Consider the following 22,348-nt stretch of genomic DNA (forward strand, 5'->3'; position numbering starts at 1 on the left):
GGAGGGAGCGAGAAGAAGAGATTAACGGGATTGGGGGAGCAAGAACGAGGCATGCACACATAACCAAAGAGTGAACGACAGCGACTGGAACGCGTGGGTCTCTTCCTCGTGCGGTGACACGTCGACTCCCAACAAATTGCACACACCGTGCAAGCCGGCAGACAGTGAGCCAGCAGAATATTTGCTGAATGGAAAACATGACAGACACCGGTGAGTCATTAATACCTCCCGACCAATATGTTTTTCTCATAAGGAATCACATGACACGCTTACAATATACAGTAGATAAATAGAACTGTACTATCTTAATACCACTTCTTCTTCCTGAGCTATTTTTATTGGATTTACAATGGATTAGCTGAGGTGATTACCATCTAGCACTCTCCTGTGTGTTACTTTATTCTATGCTAGCAGGAGAACTTCTCTTGAAATGCAGCTGAAACACTCACAGACACACTATTATCGATTTATTCACCTTTCGTTTTTTTTCTACATGTATATGAATACAAAAAATAGCCCTCACTGGACTGAGTTTGGGACCTTGCTGTGCGGAGTATAGTGTATGTTCCCCCATAGTACGACAGAGGATACCACCCGGTTACAGTATCTGATGCTGATTGGCTGCTTCATCTGGTCCTGACAAGGATGAAAGCATACGTGACATGATCACTGCTGTCAAGGTATAAGATAAGGTTTGGGGAAATTCCACGGTTGCAATATAAAACTTACATTTAGCATGAACGGAATACAGCGTAATCTGGACAAAAGTAAACATGACCGCAGTAAAAATGGAATGCAAGAGTCAAAAAGTAATACGATAAAAGTAGGAAAATAATAAGAGCACTAACATAGCACACCAAAAAATATCATACTATATATAGACTGTAGTATTTACAGTTGGATGTTCTAAAGTCTTGTGGCTGTGGGGGGGGGGGAATGACCTGCGATAGTCCTTCCTGGCCTGGGGAAGTAACAGTCTTGCTGAAGCAGCTGCTCAGGGCAAATCCTTGCATAGTTTGTCTACTTTTTACATTTCAGATTTTATATTTACGTAACAGGGGTGTCACAAGATCTTGCAAGATGAAAGGAAAAGTGTAATTTTTTTTTTTATTTTGTCCAGACATGAACACACGCGTCTTTCTCTTTTCTGTGCGTTCCAAAGATATAAAAACAGATAAAAAGAGACAGCTATTCAGCCTTTTGTGATCATTTGAAGAATTATCGGAACTTCCTTCCTGGGTGCATTGAAAGGAACGCTACACCTAGCGTTAACTTTTCCAAATTCAAAAACAAGAACACAGCAGCAGTGGCGGCAGCTCCAAATATGGAGCGCTACCTTTCGCTAGTAGCTAGCTAGCAGTAACAATGTTAATAACAGCAATAATAGCAGTGTCACTGTAGCTTGGTTAATATGCAGCTCACATTATGTAAATGGAGCATTGTTGGCTCTTTTTGGAGGTTTTTCAGGAGGCTTTTTGGGAATTTTCCATGACGTGCATTCTTAGCAGCGTCTTTAGCTGTTTTAACATCTTTAAAATGCACAGAAAAGAGAAAGACGTGTGTTCATGTCTCACATAAGGATTGTGAATGATGGGCAAATTCCATAAAAAGTGCACTTTTCCTTTAAGATGTGACAAGAGTTCTAGTTCAGAAAAAAACTGTCTTATGGGCACTAGGCCTGGGAGTTAACACAATCAAATACAGTCATGGCCAAAAACACTGGCATGTTTAGCATCTCATAGTTTTTCTTCTAAGGTCTTTGTAACACACCATATCTTTATTTCATTGAATTTATTCAATGGATTTTTGCTTTTGTTGGAATAAATGCGTTGGGTCATGCCTGGCATGGGGAGTTTTTTTAATCTTATTTGGTTGTTGGTGTTTGTCTTTTATAGACTCGCTGACTGATGCACTGGAGGCTATCAGCGTCAGCACAGACCTCATTGAAGAGGAGCTCAAACCTCATTTGGACACGTTACTGGATGCACTGTTGGAAAAGAGTGAGTCCATCAACAAGGGGAACTGCTGCTAAGAGTTCCATGTGAACACTCACATACAGCGATGTGAAAAAGTGTTTGCCCCCTTTTTTTTTTTGCATGTTTGTCACACTTAAATGTTTCAGATAGTCAAACACTTTTAAATATTAGTCAATGACAACACAACTGAACGCAAAATGCCGTTTTTATTATTAAGGGAGAAAAAAAATCCAAACCTACATGCGTGAAAAAGTGATTGCCCCCTAAACCTAATAAGTGGTTGGTCCCCCCTTAGCAGCAACAACTGCAATCAAGCGTTTGTGATAACTTGCAATGAGTCTCTTCCAGCGCTGGGGAGGAATTTTGCAGAATTGTTGTCATTCAGCCACATTGGAGGGTTTTCCAGCATGAAGCGCCTTTTTAAGGTCATGCCACAGCATCTCAATAGGATTCAGGTCAGGACTTGGACTAGGCCACTCCAAAGTCTTCAGCCATTCAGAGGTGGACTTGCTGGTGTGTTTTGGATCATTGTCCTGCTGCAGAACCCAAGTTGCTTTCAGCTTGAGGTCACCAGCAGATGGCCGGACATTCTCCTTCAGCAGAATTCATGCTTCCATTTATCACAGCAAGTCTTCCAGGTCCTGAAGCAGCAAAACAGCCCCAGACCATCACACTACCACCACCATATTTTACTGTTGGTGTGATGTTCTTTCTCTGAAATGCAACGTTACTTTTATGCCAGATGTAATGGGACACACACCTTCCAAAAAGTTCAACTTATTTTATTATTATTTTCCCAAAGGTGTTGGGGATCATCAAGATTTTCAGCAGTGGTTTTGGTCTTGGAACTCTGCCATGCAGGCCATTTTTGCCCAGTGTCTTTCTTATGGTGCAGTCATGAACACTGACCTTAACTGAGGCAAGTGAGGCCTGCAGTTCTTTGGATGTTGTTGTGGGGTCTTTTGTGACCTCTTTGATGAGTCATCTCTGTGCTCTTGGGGTCATTTTGGTTGGCCGACCGGTGCTGGGAAGGTTCACCATTTGTGGATAATGGCTCTCACTGTGGTTTGCTGGAGTCCCAAAGCTTTAGAAATGGCTTTTTAACCTTTTCCACACTGATAGATCTCAATTAATCTCAGTTAAGTTATGTTTTAACAATGACTTTTTCACACAGGGCCATGTAGGTTTGTATATTTTTTCTCCTTTAATAATGAAAAGTTTCATTTAAAAACTGCATTTTGTGTTCAGTTGTGTTGTCATTGACTAATATTTAAATCAGTTTGATGATCTGAAACATTTAAGTGTGACAAACATGCAAAAAATAAGAAATCAGGAGGGGGCAAACACGTTTTCACACTGCTGTAAATGTTTCCTCATCCTCAGTAAGTGACTACTCGTGACCCCCCAAGCCTCATTGGGACTCGCTCACTTACCTGTCAGTGTGTCAGAGTGCTGTGTGACAAATAAAACAAGCAGTCCTAAGTGCAAGATAACAGGTGGAGGCTGGGGGGCGGATGTAATTATTACGCTGTCCAGACTTTGACAGGTGCTGAAATATTAAAGTTATTTTATTTTGAAGTGGCCAATTTGAAATGAACAAACCACGAATCAAGTTTATTTGTAGATGTAAACATCATGACGGCGTTTTTACTCGCTTTTTGGTCTCTCCTATGAGGTCATGCTTTTTTCCTACAGTAGCTGTTACTACATCATATGCAAATAATATGCAAATTAGCCAATGGCGCCATCTAGCGACTCCTAGGACAGCCGATAGCTCCTCTTCTTAACGCCAATGTATACTTTATTGAGATGTAATCATTTTTAATTTTCTCATTTCCACAGAGAAAGATGTTGCTGTTCAGATTTCTAAAAGTGGGATTCTACCTATTTTGGCTCAAGCTCTGCAGAATAAAAGCAGTCTGAGCTGCCAGGTTGCTCTGGTTGTGGCTGAAATGGCCCGTGAAGGTAGGCCATACTGCCCATCTCTCCCACTATCTAGGATGAATTTCTGTGTAAATACAATGAAGTGTGTCTTAAACATGTGTTTGGGGCTGGTGAAGGAAAGCAAGAGTGTAGAAATCATCTTTGTGTGTTTCAGTGGCAGTCAGGAGCTCGTGCATTGAGGCGGGCTTGGTGAAGGTGCTGGTTCCTTATCTGGACAGCAGTGATCAGGAGATGCTACTGAACGCTGGCAGGGCCATTGGACGCATTTGCTTTGATAACAGTGAGTAGTAGCGATGCTGTGAAGCTTTGCTTCCGCTTCCTGTCCTCAGGACTGTCATGCAGGTGAAAGGGTCCCTGACGTGATTCATCAACTTTGCTTAAATATGTTGTATATTGTTTGTAGCTATTTATAGTTATGAATTGTTAGATTTTTTAAAGCGAAATTTGCCAAAATGACATTTATAGTTAATGGCGCCACCCCATGACAAAGTAGCTCGCAGTTCAGTCTCATTTCCGGACGTGACTTCATCGGGGTAATACTGCTTAGCTAAAGCAGAGTAAACAAACACTTCTCAAGGTAGATGGTGGACTTGGTTCCGTATGTTTTTCATCAAAATAGTAGTCATGCCAAATGTTGTGTTGCTGCTGGATGTTGACAGTATCGGAGTGATACTGTAAGTTTGTTTTCTTTTCCAAAAGACAACAATGAACAAAGCAAGTGCAGAGAACGAGAGACAGATGGAGGCCCGCCTTGAGTTCTGTTCTTTGCAGTGATCGTACTACTCATCCCTAATGCATGATAATGTAAGATGACCCAAGAACAGATGGAATCAGAGCCACGGTGTAGCCTTTAGCTAGACACAGCACACAACTACGGTGCGTTCAAGGACCGCTGAACAAAGTGCAAAATAGCAACGCTTGATGGGAAAACATCATCAGCAGAGCATAAAGACATGAACAATGTGGGCAACATGCATGCTGTACATATTACCTGCATTATCACGTAGTTAGACATGACTATCAGCTTACAATGAAGGAGATGTACAGTAATCCCTCTTTTAAAACAAGGGAAAAAATGCCTATTTTTGTAGCAAAAGATATTTTTAAAGAAATATAGGAATAGGAAGGGAAATTTACAACAATTTCAAAGGTCCTTGGCAATTATTAAATAAAAAAGGTGGGGCCCACCGTGATTATTTTGTTTTGTTCCATGGGGCACAGAATTTCTGGCGGCACCCCTGAGTGAAACTATGTTCTTAATGTATTTTTACCATAAAATGTCCTTATTAGCGTCCTGTTAGCTTGCTAATACAGGGACGCAGAAGCGGAAGCAGAAGCGGAAGGCAGCTCCATCACCTGTCTGTGATGTCATCAGCAGCTGCCTCTGTAGTTCTTTGCTAACTAATACAGTTATGCCAAAAGTCTCAAAAAGGTTAACGCCAAACACGTTTTTGCAGTTTGACACTTATTGTTTTACATGCCTAAAACTATTGTAAATGCATATAAATGAGTGAAAGGGATAAATGGGCATTTAAGCTTCCTTTTACCTTCATTGACGCGACTGTTCTCAGAGACACCATGTGGCAGCGAGGCCAACACAGACACCACCTTCCTGTTTTGCTATGAGTGTATGTCTTGAATTCAATAGCGTTTCTCACCGTCTTTATCAAAATGCTGCCACTTGCAACTTTCTTTGGCTCCATTTGGCTTATTTTGCAGCTGTAATGAAAAGAAAAGCAGAGACTTGAGGTAAGAAACACTGCTGAATTTAATAAATAACAGGAAGGTGGTGTCTTTGTTGATCTGGTGTCTTGGCAACAGTCCCGTCTTCAATGAAGGTAAAAGTAAGCTTAAATGTTCTTTTATCCCTTTCATTCTGTCACAAGTGGCGGGAGTCGTTTGTAGGAACCCACGATGCAGTGAGAAGGTACAACAAACAATATTCATTATAACAAAAGGTCTCCTCAAAGAGGGAAAAAGTACAACCAAGGAAGAAAATGCAAACAAAAAATGACTACTGAAAATCTAGTCGGCAAAGTGGCGCAGAACATATAACAAAAAACACAGCCGCAAGAAAAGCCAGGCTGGTAAAAACTAACCTCAGCGAACAGAAGACTCTGCAGAAAAAGCTAACAGGATGTGTACGCACAACAAGATATACTGTATTAAGAGCCAGAAAGTGGGAAGCAAGGCAATAGCTAACACGGAGCTGGGCAGAGCGGAAGGGCATGTGAAGCAGGAAAGTACAATGGAAGGCAGATGATGAATTGGGTGCAGGCGTGTGCAGGTACAGTGGTATGAAAAAGTATCTGAACCTTTTGGAATTTCTCACATTTCTGCATAAAATCACCATCAAATGTGATCTGATCTTTGTCAAAATCACACAGATGAAAACACAGTGTCTGCTTTAACTAAAACCACCCAAACATTTCTAGGTTTTTATATTTTAATGAGGATAGCATGCAAACAATGACAGAAGGGGGAGGAATAAGTAACTGAACCCTCACATTTAATATTTTGTGGCCCCCCCTTTGGCAGCAATAACTTCAACCAGACACTTCCTGTAGCTGCAGATCAGTCTGGCACGTCGATCAGGACTAACCTTGGCCCATTCTTTTCTACAAAACTGCTGTAGTTCAGTCCGATTCCTGGGATGTCTGGAATGAATCGCTGTCTTGAGGTCATGCCACAGCATCTCAATGGGGTTCAAGCGTGGACTTTGACTTGGCCACTCCAGAACGTGTATTTTGTTCTTCTGAAACCATTCTGAAGTTGATTTACTTCTGTGTTTTGGATCATTGTCTTGTTGCAGCATCCATCCTCTTTTTAGCTTCCGCTGTCTGACAGACGGCCTCAGGTTTTCCTGTAAAACATCCTGATAAACTTTTGAATAAATTTTTCCATGAATGGTTGCAAGTTGTCCAGGCCCTGAGGCAGCAAAACAGCCCCAAACCATGATGCCCCCTCCACCATGCTTCACGGTGGGGATGAGGTGTTGATGTTGGTGAGCTGTTCCATTTTTCCTCCACACATGACGTTGTGTGTTCCTCCCAAACAATTCAACTTTGGTTTCATCAGTCCACAAAATATTTTGCCAAAACTTCTGTGGAGTGTCCAAGTGCCTTTTTGCAAACATTAAACGAGCAACAATGTTTTTTTAGACAGCAGTGGTTTCATCCGTGGAGTCCTCCCATGAACACCATTCTTGGCCATTGTTTTACATATAGTTGATGTGTGCACAGAGATATTGGACTGTGCCAGTGATTTCTGTAAGTCTTTAGCAGACACTCTCGGGTTCTTCTTTACCTCTCTGAGGATTCTGCGCTGAACTCTTGGCATCATCTTTGGTGGACGGCCACTCCTTGGGAGAGAAGCAACGTTGCCAAACTCTCTCCATTTGTAGACAACTTCTCTGACTGTCGATTGATGAACATCCAGACTTTTAGAGATGGTTTTGTATCCTTTCCCAGCTTTATACAAATCGATAATTCTTGATGGCAGGTCTTCAGACAGCTCTTTTGAGCGAGCCATGGTGCACATCAGACAATGCTTCTCATCAAGACGATTCTTACCAATTCTGTGTGTTTTGTAGTGTTCAGGGCGGCTTTAAACCACTCATCAGTGATTGGGCACACACCTGAATTGAATTGTTTGGTAAAAATTGGTTTCAATTGCTCTTTAAGTCTCCTTAGGCAGAGGGTTCAGTTACTTATTCCTCCCCCTTCTGTCATTGTTTGCATGCTATCCTCATTAAAATATAAAAACCTATAAATGTTTGGGTGGTTTTAGTTAAAGCAGACACTGTTTTTTCATCTGTGTGATTTTGACAAAGATCAGATCACATTTGATGGTGACTTTATGCAGAAATGTGAGAAATTCCAAAAGGTTCAGATACTTTTTCATACAACTGTAGCTCCGCCTTCTGCAGGACAAGGTAACAGAGCGACAGCACAGAACGTAACACATTCATCATTTATATGCATTTACTGTTTTAACTGTTTTATGCATGTCAAACAGTAATTGTAAAAAGGTCTTTTGTGTTCATGTTTTTGGCTTTCTGGAACGGATGAATTGGATCGTTTTATGGGAAAAATTGACTTGGTGAGAGTACGTGTCGGTTAGAGTCGGACCTTCTGGAATGGATTCATGACGCTAACCAAGGTTCCACCGTACTCAAAATAATCCAAAAGCCCAAATCCACGGTGCGCTCGCACGCCTGCGACTACATTTGTGTGCGTTGTTTGTGTCATTGCAAATCGTCTGAAGCGTGAATGCTCCGTGTGAGCACAGGCTAGCATGATACAAATGGCCGAGTGTGAGCACGCCCTTAATTTGCCTGCCCATTTGTTACCCAACTTTTATGTCGCTGAACAGATGAACTCATATGCATCTTATTCTTATTCCACAGCATACCAGCAGGATCAGTTGGTGCACGCTGGCGTCATCCCCAGGCTCGTGTCCATCATGAAGAAATATCCAGAGAATGATCCCCTGGTCAACGTCTGCGTGCTGGCTCTCTGTAACTTGGCCGACATGGGTAAATGTTGCATATCCATAATTATCACAGTGACAAAATAGAAAAAAAATTGTGCAATCATTTAATGAACAAACTCTCAATGAGAAACAAGAAATTAGAATTCTCATATTAATGCAGTTTTAGGTTGTAAAAGATGAAAGGCCTTCGGTGTGTCCCATTACGTGTATTCTACGCTGCCTGGATGATGGGCAAAATTCCCCCAAAAAGCCTAATTTGCTGAATGTGTTTAGCAATTGGAAAAAAAATTAGCATATAAGAAATTAGTAAAATACAAATAAACTCTATTACAGTAAAGGATAAAATATATTAGAGCACATATGTGAAACTCAGATCAAACTCAAATCCGGCCAGTACTGCAATTTCATTCGGCCCGTGGAACTGTTTGGAAAATAGCATTAAGTTAGCCTGCCTCACGTACTTATCAAACAAAGTGCTTACAGTGATCTGTGTAAGTGATACCTGTGGTATAAACTACTCTATACTAACTATATCCACAGACTGGAGACTACACCAAAAATGCACATTTGCATCGTACAATGTCCAGCCACACGAGTGCCAACCTGAAAACGCAACTGTAGGGGTGCTTAATATTGTATGTTCCAATCCCGTCATTTTTTGTCACTTTCTCAAAATGTGACCATACTAACTACTTTTCAGCCTGGGTTATTAGGGTTATCAGGGAGGGTTATCCTGCCATGTTGGCAACTTCAAACGAGCATGTGTGTGTGTGCTCTGACGATGCACATGAGTGTGCTTCATTCACCAATTATGTTGCTTAAAAGGACAAGAAGTACGTAACCAGAAATATACAGGTGTTGGAAATTTCAGCATGAATAATAAGAAAGATACAAATGTGGGGGTTGGGTGGGGGTTAATGTACTGTTTGGCCCACAACCCACAGTAGACTTTGAGTTTTGGCTCCTTGTGCGATTGAGTTTGACCCCCTTGTATTATAGTATAAGAAAAAGCAATTATTGATACCTGCAGACTGGTTGCTAACTGAACATTTGTGTGAAGGTGTGCTAAACAGGTGCTTCAGTGATTTCATACTGATCTAAGTAGTCTCTAACTCAAGATTCAAGAGTTTTATTGTCATATGTGTCACGGTTCTCGGTGTGGTTTGGACCCCAAGATGCAGAGACGAAGCCACGGAGTGCAAAAAGTAAGGGTACTTTAATTATATAAACAGGAGAAACAAAAAGCGACAGAGGAAAGGCTCTGTGACAAAGGTGCAAGTAGTTCAGGTAAGTAAATTGTTTAAGTTACTGCACTGACTTGGAGACGAGAAGCATGGATAACAAAGACAATAATAATGAACCAGCGCCACACATTCGAACGCACTGGCCTTTTATCTGCCATAAATGTTAATTGGCCTCAGGTGCGCGGCCACCAGGCGAGAAGCGGCTGCCTCTTCCTCCCCGGAGAAGGCACAGCCCGCCAAAATAAGAGCGCAGGACAGGGAACACTCGTTTCCGTCCTGCAGAACGTCACAATATGCACAGTAAAACAGGTAGTTCTGCTGTGCAATGAAATTCTTGTTCTGTTCATTCTCCCAGAAAAAGAAAAAAAGAAAAACACAAGAAAATGAATAAGGACATCAGAAACATAATGTTGAAAATGGATGGTTTTCGTTTGGTTAGCATAGCTAAAACAATGGCGTTTGGACTGCTTGAATAACATTCGTGTTAACTGTTTTGCAAAAGGGTGGGGGAAATGTGCCAATCCCATGACAATGGCTTAACACATTTGCAAGAGGTAGCGGTATAGTCGGTAGTAGATAGTGATGATTAAAACTCAGTGGATCTCAGTTTCTTTCATCAGGTCAAAGCATTCAAGGAAAATTGTGGTCGTAGTCACAAACACACTCTTACACATCCTAAGAACTTACAAAACTCCTGTGTTTGCAGATTCTGCGAGAGAGGCGCTTATTGAAGCTGATGTGGGAGATATACTAATATTCCATCTGAAGCAAGCACCTGACGCTGAACGTCGACATGTCATCCTGGAAATACTGGGATCCTTGGCCAAGAATGGTACTCTAGATCAACAACTCTTGGATAAAAAGTTTGGAAGGCGGATTCCATACATTAGATGCTTTAAGTGTTCTTCTTCAAACCTCTTTAACCTTGGGCTTATGAAGTGGGCCATTTTGCTAGAAAAACACATATCCAAAATAAATAAGGTTTTTAACAAAATACGCATGGATGACGTTGGCGCAGGTATGTTTAAAACAGCTGGAGGACGTTGAACAGAAATGAGCACACAGCGTTATGTTTGGCTGCACACACAGCATCCACCAGCTGCAGCCATGTATTTGGAATTAGCTCTACACACAGCAAGCGCTCTGGAAGCAGTCCTCTTGACAGGGTTGCTCTTTATTCCACTCTGGTGTTGCCAGCACAGGGAGGCGACGGGCAGGGGTGGCAATTCTTGTTGCCCCCCGGCTCAGGCACGGTATGTTGGAGTTTCACTCCATGAACAAGATGGTAGTTTCCCTTCACTTTCGGGTGGGGGGACGGGTCCTGAATGTTTGCACTTATGTGCACTTATGCGCCAAACAGCAGTTCGGAATAGCCACACTTTTTGGAGTCCTTAGAGGGACTACTGGAGAGTGCTGCCTCGGGGGATTCCTTCATTCTGCTGGGGGACTTCAAAGCTCACGTAGGAGAGGCGTGATTGGGAGGAACGGCCCTCCCTGATCTGAACCTGAGGGTGTTTTGTGACTTCTGCGCTCGTCACAGATAGTGGTCGTGTCGTCGGACTTGCGACTCTCGGGTGAAGAGAGGGGCAGAGCTCAGAGTGAGCTCAGAGCGAGTTTAGAGTGAGTTGGAGCCAACTGACTTCGTGGGGAGTTGGCTCCAATGGTGCTGGTCAGACCTGGCAGGCCCAAACGCATTGTGAGGGTCTGCTGGGAATGTCTGGCAGACCATGTAAAAATTGTGGGCTTTCTAACAGTGGTACATGTACTGTATGCTGTACAATTGTCTGCGTGATCCCATATTTCGAAATGATCACCCATTTATGGTAAATGAGATGTGTGGATCCACTGTGATACTTCATTTTTAGCAGTGGTTCTGTCCCGACAGATGTACTGAAGTTGCAGTTTGTGGAGTCAGGAATACCTGAGGCTTTATCTGAGATGATTCGGGGTCTTCAGGGGGATTCAGACCCTCACACACTTTGCAGCATCAAGGTGGCGTCCAACCTCACTGTGTCCCTGCTTTTAGGAGGTGAGTAGAGTGAGGTGAGGCCTGTCTTTTTGTTGGGTGAAAAATGCCACTGAATTGGTCCTATTGTGATAAAGTTATTTAGATACATTGTTCAATCAATATTACCTTCAGTGTGTGTGCATGTGTGTGCGTGTGTGTGCGTGCGTGCGTGCGTTGGTGTGTGTGTGTCAGATGAATCTATGCAGAAGTGTTTTGGTGAGGGGTCAGGGGTTGTGTACCAGGACGTTCTGTCCTGGCTGCAGAGCTCCAACACTCAGCTGCACTTGTCCGGAGCCCTGGCTATCGCCAACTTTGCCAGAAATGGTCAGATATGTGTCTTGGAATTTCTCTGTAGACATGATATAGATATTGAAGACATTTTAGACAGAATAATGTACCCTGTCAAGGAAGTGGAAACATATTTTCTCCCATTTCTGTTCTTTTCTCTGCCAGACAGTAACTGTGTGAAGATGGTGGAACTTGGTGTGGTTCCTCACATCCTTACAATGTTGGAGCAGCATATCGTTGAAGGAGATGTGTCTGTGCTCCATGCAGGACTGAGTGCACTGCGAAACCTAGCCATTCCAGGTTCTGATCCACGCAAACATTGTAGATTTGATTTATTACTTAGATCACGGAAAGCTGTGAAATGTTACATACATCAATATTCCTCAGTACAGTACTACAGTATGTCTTGCAGGCCTTGATACCTAATTCAAGTATTCTCTCTCTCTTTCTCTCTCCATATATATTTGTATATATTATATACATTGTATACAGTGGAACCTCAGTTTGCATCCGCCCCGGTTACAGTGTTTTTTGGTTAACGTCGAAAATGTACACCACAATTTTGCCTCGGTTTGCATGCATTCTCCAGTTACCGCACAATATGGCGTGCGTATTGTCGTGTTATTAATACACCGCTTGAGTCCATCTGTATTCTTAAAGGGTCCCTGACATGATTCATTAACTTTGCTTAAAAATGTTCTTTATTCTTTGTAATTAGGTTCTACATCGTTCGATTTTTTTAAAGCAAATTCACAAAAATGACATTTATAGTTCTTGACGCCAGCCATGACAAATTGGCTCATTTCCGTAGTCTCATTTCCAGAAGTGACGTCATCGGGTTGACACCTTTCAGCGAAACTACAGTAAACAAACACCTCTGGAGGTACATAGTCGACTTGGTTCAATATAGTTTTCAGCAAAATAGTAGTCATGCAAAAATAGTTGAGTGGATGGCATCACTTCCAGAAGTGAGGCTGAACTGCGAGAGCTAGCTCGTCTTAGCTTGCGTCATGAACTATAATTGTCATTTTTGAGAATTTACTATTCGCTTTCAAAAATCAAACAATGTACAACATAATTACAAACAATATATAACATATTTAAGCAAAGTTGACCCTTTAATATACTGCATATATTTTTTAAAATCAGAGAACATCTTTCCTTGTTAGCATCCTATTAGCTAGCAAATAAAATGGCAAGTTACGTCGCCTGTCTATGATGTCCTCAGAGGTTCACGCTCAAAAATATTAACACAAAACAAGTTTTCATAGTTTTATGAATATAGTTTTACATGTATAAAACAATTCTAAATGCATATAAATGACAAACAAAACCATGAACATTTAAAGTTACGTTTAGCTTCATTGAAGACTACTGTTCCCAAAGACACGATGTGGCAGCAAGACGTTTAGGGAGCAAGAGACCAGCCATTGGTGGACGTGTCGCCTCTCTCAGAGCTTTTTATGATGTTCGTAATATGAGTGTAAAAGTGACTTGGGGTGTTATTTCATGTCTAATGTTAAAAAACATATTTAGAAGGTCGCGCACAGGTTTTCTTTGTTCTAAATAAGGTGTCCTACTTTGCGGCACAACTGACTGAGTGAGAGGCGGGGTACATCCTGCACTGGTCGCCATCAGGGCACATACTGTAGATACAAACAACCATTACCACTCACATTCACACCTCTGGACAATTTCAAATCTCATGTTATTTTTGGACTGTGGGAAGAAACCAGAGTACCCATAGGAAATCCACGCAAGCACACGGATGATATGCAGAACTCCACACGTGCTATAACCACAGAGCACCATGCTGCCCAGAAATGAACGTAATGATGAAAAGGACGAATTCTGTCTGATTTTTCAAGCTACCAACAAGGCGCGGATGCTCGATGATGGGGTGGCAGAGAGGATAAAGCCCCTGCTGCAATCTGACATGCCACCAGTTCAATTCAAACTGTTGGGTACGCTACGCATGATGGTTGATGGACAAGGTGAGCACTACAGTATGTCTGTCTCTTCGTTTAGTAGTCCTTGAACGCACCATAGTTGTTGTGAGATGCAACCTATAGTGGTGTGAAAACGTGTTTGCCCCCTTCCTGATTTCTTATTTTCTTGCATGTTTGTCACACTTAAATGTTTCAGTTCATCAAACAAATGTAAATATTAGTCGATGACAACTCAACTGAACACAAAATGCAGTTTTTAAATGAAACTTTTTATGTTTTAGGGAGAAAAAAATCCAAAGCTACATGATCCTGTGTGAAAAAGTGATTGCCCCCTAAAGCTAATAAGTGGTTGGTCCCCCTTAGCAGCAACAACTGCAATCAAGTGTTTGTGATAACTTGCAATGAGTCTCTTTCAGCGCTGGGGAGGAATCTTGGCCCACTCATCTTTGCAGAATTGTTGTCATTCAGCCACATTGGAGGGTTTTCCAGCATGAAGCGCCTTTTTAAGGTCATGCCACAGCATCTCAATAGGATTCAGGTCAGGACTTGGACTAGACCACTCCAAAGTCTTCAGCCATTCAGAGGTGGACTTGCTGGTGTGTTTTGGATCATTGTCCTGCTGCAGAACCCAAGTTGCTTTCAGCTTGAGGTCACCAACAGACGGCCGGACATTCTCCTTCAGGATTTTTTGGTAGACAGCAGAATTCATGCTTCCATTCATCATAGCAAGTCTTCCAGGTCCTGAAGCAGCAAAACAGCCCCAAACCATCACACTGCCACCACCATATTTTACTGTTGCTATGATGTTCTTTTTCTGAAATGCGGCGTTAGTTTTACGCCAGATGTAATGGGACACACACCTTCCAAAAAGCTAAACTTTTGTCTCATCAGACCACAGAGTATTTCCCCAAAAGTCTCCAGCATACCCACAACCCTAGCAGCATAAGCGGTGTAAAAGATGGATGGATCTAAAACATTTAAGTGTGACAAACATGTAAAAAAATAAGAAACCAGGAAGGGGGGGAAACACTTTTCACACCACTGTATTTGATCTTGGACTGACTGAACCAAATTAATCTATCCATGTGCATATTTGCGGTTCAGCATTAGTGACCCTGCAAATTTGCAGATTTTGGATCAAAACATTAATTTTTTTATTGGTGCTTTTTAATCTCTAATTGTAATGTTTTTTTAGTTGAAACCTCATCTGATTCACACCAAACTTATTGAAGTCGACATAGTAGAAGTACATATACTCATAGTAATACTACTAACATACAATCCGCAAGCCATCGTGGGAAGCCCATGCACACACGTCCCCAACAGGAAGTTACCCAGCATACCTTGCAGTTATAAATGCTGGTATCGTTTTGCACGTATGTTATAGTGTAAGCGTTTATCTTATTACAGCCGTGCCGACAGAGCAGAATAGCCAACACTTGATTAGCGTGTCAAAAAGAAAAATCTCAATCACAACATGACGCCCACGAAAAAGGGGGATCAACTGTGTTATCATGGTAGGAGTTACCTTTTTGTTTTGATACCTGTACCTTTTTTGTCATTGTTCTCTACTTTTCCAATTTCATGAATGTAGAGGAAGCAGCCCGGATGCTTGGAACCGATACCACGGTGCTAAGTCATGTTACGGAGTGGTGTGCAGTCAAAGACCACGTTGGAGTAAGAGGAGAAGCCAGTCGTCTGTTGGCTGCTGTTATCAGACACAGCCGGAGCCCTGTGAGTGGCTTGGTTTCATCATAACTGTGTTGGAGACAGAAAGCATCAAAAGAAACGTACACTTTTTTAAAATTTTGTCCATCAGCCACAATCCTGACGTGAGACACAAACACACATCTTTCTCTTTTCTGTGCGTTCTAAAGATATAAAAACAGGTAAAAAGAGGCGTGTAATTAATGCACCTAATGGGACACACCTATTCCGCCTAGAAAGGCCGCTACTAAAAACACCTCCAAAAAGCTCCAACAAGGTTTTATGGTTTTCTATCCGTGCTGTGAGCATGTAGTAACAGGTACATTCATGATAACATGCAATACTTACACTATTTTGGGAACTTCCTTCCTGGGTGCATTGATTTCACATAGCAACATAGAAAGGAACGCTACACCTAGCGTTAACTTTTCTAAACTCAAAAACAAAAACAGCAGCAGTGGCGGCAGCTCCAATATGTAGCGTTACCTCTCGATAGTGGCCTGACGCATTGTGAGCGGGTGTGTGGTGAAGCTAGTCGCTAGCCGGGCGTAACAATGTTAATAACAATAATAATAACAATGTCGCTCTAGCTTGGTTAATATGCAGGTCACATTATGTAAATGGAGCCTTGTTGGCGATTTTTGGAGTTTTTTTTCAGAAGGCTTTATGGGCGGAATTGGTGTGTCCCATTATGAGCATTCTTAACTGTCTCTTTTCAGCTGTTTTTATATCTTTAGAACGCACGGAAAAGAGAAAGACGTGTTCATATCTCACATAAGGATTGTGGATGATGGTCAAAATTCCCAAAAATGTGCACTTTTCCCTTAAGAAAAATGCTCACATTCATGTTCCCTGCTGTAATTGATCTTGACCAACAGGATGTTGTCCACGCTGTCGCACAAGCAGATGGGATTCGCCACCTTATTTCCATGTCCAAAAGTGAACACGTCATCATGCAGAACGAGGCACTGGTTGCCTTGGCGATTGCATCTGAGATTGACTTTGGTAAAGTATTGGAACCACCCTGCAAACATGTCACACAGCAAGTTGTACGCCGCTCTCGTTGCCATGGTGAATCGGTGACTCTGTGATCGATAGCGGGGTCTATTTAAGGAAACCACATATGCGCACTGATCCAGGATTGGTTTCACTTGGCTTGATTAATCAGTGTCTACTCATTTTGACTTGGGCTTTGAGCAACCAATGAAGCTTAAATGCTCTTCTTTTGGTTTGGTTGAGCTCAACTCAGTCATTTATCCTGAATGTCTGAATCCTACTTCTGTGCTACACATGGCTCAACCTGTTTTTCTTATTTTAATATTTGCTGGAGGAATAAGCACTCTGAGGCATCCATCAACTGCAATAAAACACTTCTTTATTTTAACAAAAAGGAAAAAGTTGTCACAAAGGAAAAGTCACCACAAAATACGTCAACACTGCCACCTAGTGGTCACCACGAGGTACACCATGTCTCATGAGCACACTGATGCAACTCATGAGTACTTACCAACTTAGCTAGTACATATTTGTCACAGGTAATGAGTATGATTAATGATGTCACTTTGATATAGCCATGAATAAACGGATCGGTGTTTTTTACGCGTAGGGAATGTGAGTCCCGAGCTGTCCAAAAAGTCTTTATTGTCATTGTTCAGTAGATTTGCGTGTTCATCGCAACACAGTAAAAAAAAACAAAAAAACCCCCCCAGAACATTTCAAGCCTGCACACACTCAGCCTCCCTTTCAATAAAACACACACAGCAACACAAAGTAAAATATGGAAACAATATAGACATCATTCAAAAATAAAAATTGTTGTCCTCCCTCGCTCTTTTGGCGGCAGCAGTGTTGCTTTTTGGCAGTGATCATGTTTTTCAACTCCTCATATAATAATTTGATTGCTCATCTTGTGTAAAATACTGTACTGTACACCAGCTGGGATCGCTTCATTTTTTCACGAAATTAGAATAATATGACGTCAAGCACCCCCTTTTATGTGAACGCGCACTCAGAGTAAACCAGAGTGAACCAGATTTGACAAAGTACGTTGATAACCACCGTCGCAGTACCGTTTAATTCCATTTGGGGAGTTTAGGTTTTGTTGAGCTGCATCTTCAGTAGAAAGCCTGGTTTTGTTGAGCCACCGTTTCAGTTTACCCCCAATAACAATACCCCTAAGGGTCATTATTTCACATAGCAACATAGAAACTCAAAAACAAAAAGCAGCAGTGGCGGCAGCTCCAATATGTAGCGTTACCTTTCGCTAGTGGCCTGAGGCATTGTGAGCGAGTGTGTGGTGAAGCTAGTCGCTAGCCGGCTAGTAGCGAGCCGGTGTGGTGTGGTGAGGTGTCACTACGCCAGTAACGTAGTTCTTGGGCGTAACAATGTTAATAACAACTAGAAAATTCCCGCAGAAATGCTTACATTTTTAATAAAATAGCAATTACATTTGTATTAGGCATAGGTAATGGGTCATGAGGTTGCCTATAGGTAACTAATTCTTACTCGTGTAATTTCCTACACTGTTGCAATCAATGTGTAGAAAGTCTGTAGAAATATTGTATGAATGCAAAGCAACCAATTTCATGTGTGTAATGAATGTTTGTGTCAGCAGAATCAATGAAGGTGATGTTTATGGCAGCAGACCCGTTGACAATGCTGAAGAAGATTTTGGAAGATCCGGCAGGGACAGTGGATGTCAAGCTCAGTGCTTTGAGTCTCATCGGCAGCCTTGCCACCAGCAGTATGTCATTTTGCTTCATACATTTATATGCTGGAGATGAAAGCATGGAAATTGGAGCGTGGTGCGAGATTTCCCTGAGCACCGCCAAGGTGCCCTTGAGCAAAGCATCTAACCTCAGGTGCACCCTTGAGCCTCTCTGACTCTCACTCTGATACTCTCACTCTCCCTTGGCAGTAATACTCAAATATTATTTATATAGTCATGAGAAAAAAACTATTCTTTAGAAGGAAACATATCAACAGTAGATTGTCTTTCATTCAGGTAAATCTAGAGATAAAGGTGATGAAACAGTATTTCCACTTTTGGCTGAAATAGCCTCAATGAGACGATACCATCTCATCGTATCGTTACCGTTTTACATACAGTGGAAGTGTCGTGGCAGGAGATGAGGAGGAGGACTCAAAGGAAGAAATGGCAAGTTGTTGTCAAGATAAGGTTTAATGCGTGGGCTGGGTCGGTATTCAGATACGGCAAGAAGAAGGCAAGTGTCAAAAACCTGACAGAGCAATAACTGAGAACGCTAGCACGCCACACGGGAGTGCGACCAACTTGCAAATCACAGCAGGACCGGAGGGTAGCGTGTAATCAGTGGTGTTGAGGAGCACCTGTGTTTACACATGTGACACAGGTGGACATCAGAGGCAGTGCCTCTGGATTGGCAGACTGGGCTGGTGGTTTGAACACGTTTATTGTTACATTTTCTGGTAACACTTTACAATAAGGTACACAAAACTACAGTAGACAGTGAGGAAGGAACCTACCTAACCCTAACTCTAACCACTACTCATTAGTTACTCATTAGTTCTTCATTAGTTCCTCAGTAACTACTCTACTCATTAGTTACTCATTAGGTCTTCATTAGTTCCTCAGTAACTACTCTACTCATTAGTTACTCATGTTTCTTCATTACTTCCTCAGTAACTACTCTACTCATTAGTTACTCATTAGTTCTTCATTAGTTCCTCAGTAACTACTCTACTCATTAGTTACTCATTAGTTCTTCATTAGTTCCTCAGTAACTACTCTACTCATTTGTTACTCATTAGGTCTTCATTAGTTCCTCAGTAACTACTCTACTCATTAGTTACTCATTAGTTCTTCATTAGTTCCTCAGTAACTACTCTACTCATTTGTTACTCATTAGTTCTTCATTACTTCCTCAGTAACTACTCTACTCATTAGTTACTCATTAGTTCTTCATTAGTTCCTCAGTAACTACTCTACTCATTAGTTACTCATTAGGTCTTCATTAGTTCCTCAGTAACTACTCTACTCATTAGTTACTCATGTTTCTTCATTACTTCCTCAGTAACTACTCTACTCATTAGTTACTCATTAGTTCTTCATTAGTTCCTCAGTAACTACTCTACTCATTAGTTACTCATTAGTTCTTCATTAGTTCCTCAGTAACTACTCTACTCATTTGTTACTCATTAGGTCTTCATTAGTTCCTCAGTAACTACTCTACTCATTAGTTACTCATTAGTTCTTCATTAGTTCCTCAGTAACTACTCTACTCATTTGTTACTCATTAGTTCTTCATTACTTCCTCAGTAACTACTCTACTCATTAGTTACTCATTAGTTCTTCATTAGTTCCTCAGTAACTACTCTACTCATTAGTTACTCATTAGTTCATTACTTCCTCAGTAACTACTCTACTCATTAGTTACTCATTAGTTCTTCATTACTTCCTCAGTAACTACTCTACTCATTAGTTACTCATTAGTTCTTCATTAGTTCCTCAGTAACTACTCTACTCTTAGTTACTCATTAGTTCTTCATTACTTCCTCAGTAACTACTCTACTCATTAGTTACTCATTAGTTCTTCATTAGTTCCTCAGTAACTACTCTACTAATTTGTTACTCATTAGTTACTCATTAGTTCTTCATTAGTTCCTCAGTAACTACTCTACTCATTAGTTACTCATTAGTTCTTCATTAGTTCCTCAGTAACTACTCTACTCATTAGTTACTCATTAGGTCTTCATTAGTTCCTCAGTAACTACTCTACTCATTAGTTACTCATGTTTCTTCATTACTTCCTCAGTAACTACTCTACTCATTAGTTACTCATTAGTTCTTCATTAGTTCCTCAGTAACTACTCTACTCATTAGTTACTCATTAGTTCTTCATTAGTTCCTCAGTAACTACTCTACTCATTTGTTACTCATTAGGTCTTCATTAGTTCCTCAGTAACTACTCTACTCATTAGTTACTCATTAGTTCTTCATTAGTTCCTCAGTAACTACTCTACTCATTTGTTACTCATTAGTTCTTCATTACTTCCTCAGTAACTACTCTACTCATTTGTTACTCATTAGTTCTTCATTAGTTCCTCAGTAACTACTCTACTCATTAGTTACTCATTAGTTCATTACTTCCTCAGTAACTACTCTACTCATTAGTTACTCATTAGTTCTTCATTACTTCCTCAGTAACTACTCTACTCATTAGTTACTCATTAGTTCTTCATTAGTTCCTCAGTAACTACTCTACTCTTAGTTACTCATTAGTTCTTCATTACTTCCTCAGTAACTACTCTACTCATTAGTTACTCATTAGTTCTTCATTAGTTCCTCAGTAACTACTCTACTAATTTGTTACTCATTAGTTACTCATTAGTTCTTCATTAGTTCCTCAGTAACTACTCTACTCATTAGTTACTCATTAGTTCTTCATTAATTCCTCAGTAACTACTGTACTCATTGATTACTCATTAGTTCTTCATTAGTTCCTCAGTAACCAGTTTAAATTTATTTGCCTTAATCATTAGTTCCTCATTATTTCTTCTTCATTAGTTCCTCGGTAGCTACTGTATTTTTGTGTACCTTGTTGTAAAGTGTGACCCATTTTCTTTTTGCTGACATGTTTTCCTATCTGCTGCTGCCAATAGAAAGTAGAAATGCAAGACAAAGAAACGCGGAAATAGAAAATGCAAAAGAAAATATGTGCTGTATGTGCTTTACAATATCCAAAGACACCATCTCATGATACTTTCTGTTTCTTTTGTCATTGTTTTTTCAGGTGTGATGAGAGAGGAGTTGGAGGATGTGAATATGAAAGGCAGCCTGACTGAACTGATTGACCATAGCAGCAGTAAGCTTGCCTTGCAGGCCAGCTCCATACTTTCCCTCCTTGGTGACACCAGCTGACTGCAGCAAGGATCTTACCTGCAGCACATGTTCACTCATCATTTCATCTAAAACCTTCTAGATTGTACAGTACTGTATTGCTTTCTTCACATGCAATGACAATATACTGGATCGATTGTAAAACCGCAATTACTGTAGTGGATAGTTTGTTACGTTGAACGTGTGCAGAAATGTAAAAAATTTGCTACGTTTTCTATACTTAATATGTTCAATCAGTAGTATTTACATATTTAGGATCATATTTTGTATTATATTAGGAGCACATTCTACTGTATATGGCAATAATTACGGCTTTTTACTTATTTAATGTGATGTTGCAATATTTGACAAAAAAATAAATAATCATGAATTGTATTGCCTATATATATAGTTTGACCCCCCCCTCACCCAAAGTCACCTGGGATATGCTCCAGCTTACCCCCGGGACCCTAATGAGGATAAGCAGCTTAGAAAATGGATGGATGGATATATACAGGTATAGTTTGTGATGTCCGAAGGTAGCATGACTGTTAAAGGAAGATTGTCGGGACAGCTGATGATGGAGCATTCACTGGTAACACACATTCAGTCCCAAACTTTTTTTTTAAATCTGAGGCGCAAAAGCCTTCCACACATAAAAAAACACATAAACAACAACAATGTAGAAACCAGTGTATTCCATTGCTCACTTGTGGATGGGAGGGTTCTCCAAGCGACATCACCTCCTCCTCCTTCACCACTCTTTTTTTCAGATATTTTGACCTTGAGCACACATCTAACACAGCTTTTCACCAGCGTTGGTCCACTACACGTCATCACACACAGCCGGTGGATGTCAGTGGACGAATTCCACAGCAGTG

General features: G+C 41.0%; 1 protein-coding gene across 1 annotated transcript; it reads left to right on the forward strand.

The window, feature by feature from the left end:
* si:dkey-191g9.5 (rap1 GTPase-GDP dissociation stimulator 1) lies at positions 1–21,843 on the forward strand. The gene is made up of 14 exons (XM_054797598.1): positions 1–210; positions 1,896–2,000; positions 3,819–3,941; positions 4,075–4,200; positions 8,329–8,457; positions 10,365–10,490; positions 11,544–11,687; positions 11,859–11,990; positions 12,120–12,254; positions 13,823–13,948; positions 15,498–15,637; positions 16,489–16,615; positions 18,225–18,353; positions 21,382–21,843. Exons 1-14 carry the CDS (start codon positions 189–191, stop codon positions 21,507–21,509), a joined length of 1,692 nt encoding a protein of 563 aa, XP_054653573.1. The 5' UTR covers positions 1–188; the 3' UTR covers positions 21,510–21,843.
* The last annotated feature ends 505 nt before the right edge of the window (positions 21,844–22,348 follow it).

This window comes from Dunckerocampus dactyliophorus, chromosome 13 (genome assembly GCF_027744805.1).
Source record: "Dunckerocampus dactyliophorus isolate RoL2022-P2 chromosome 13, RoL_Ddac_1.1, whole genome shotgun sequence".
NCBI lineage: Eukaryota > Metazoa > Chordata > Actinopteri > Syngnathiformes > Syngnathidae > Dunckerocampus > Dunckerocampus dactyliophorus.

Coding starts and splice junctions, on each gene's coding strand:
- si:dkey-191g9.5 (XM_054797598.1), top strand. CDS start 189: ATGGAAAACATGACAGACACCG. Junction 8,458..10,364: donor CTGTAACTTGGCCGACATGG/GTAAATGTTGCA, acceptor CTGTGTTTGCAG/ATTCTGCGAGAGAGGCGCTT. Junction 11,991..12,119: donor CGCCAACTTTGCCAGAAATG/GTCAGATATGTG, acceptor TTTCTCTGCCAG/ACAGTAACTGTGTGAAGATG.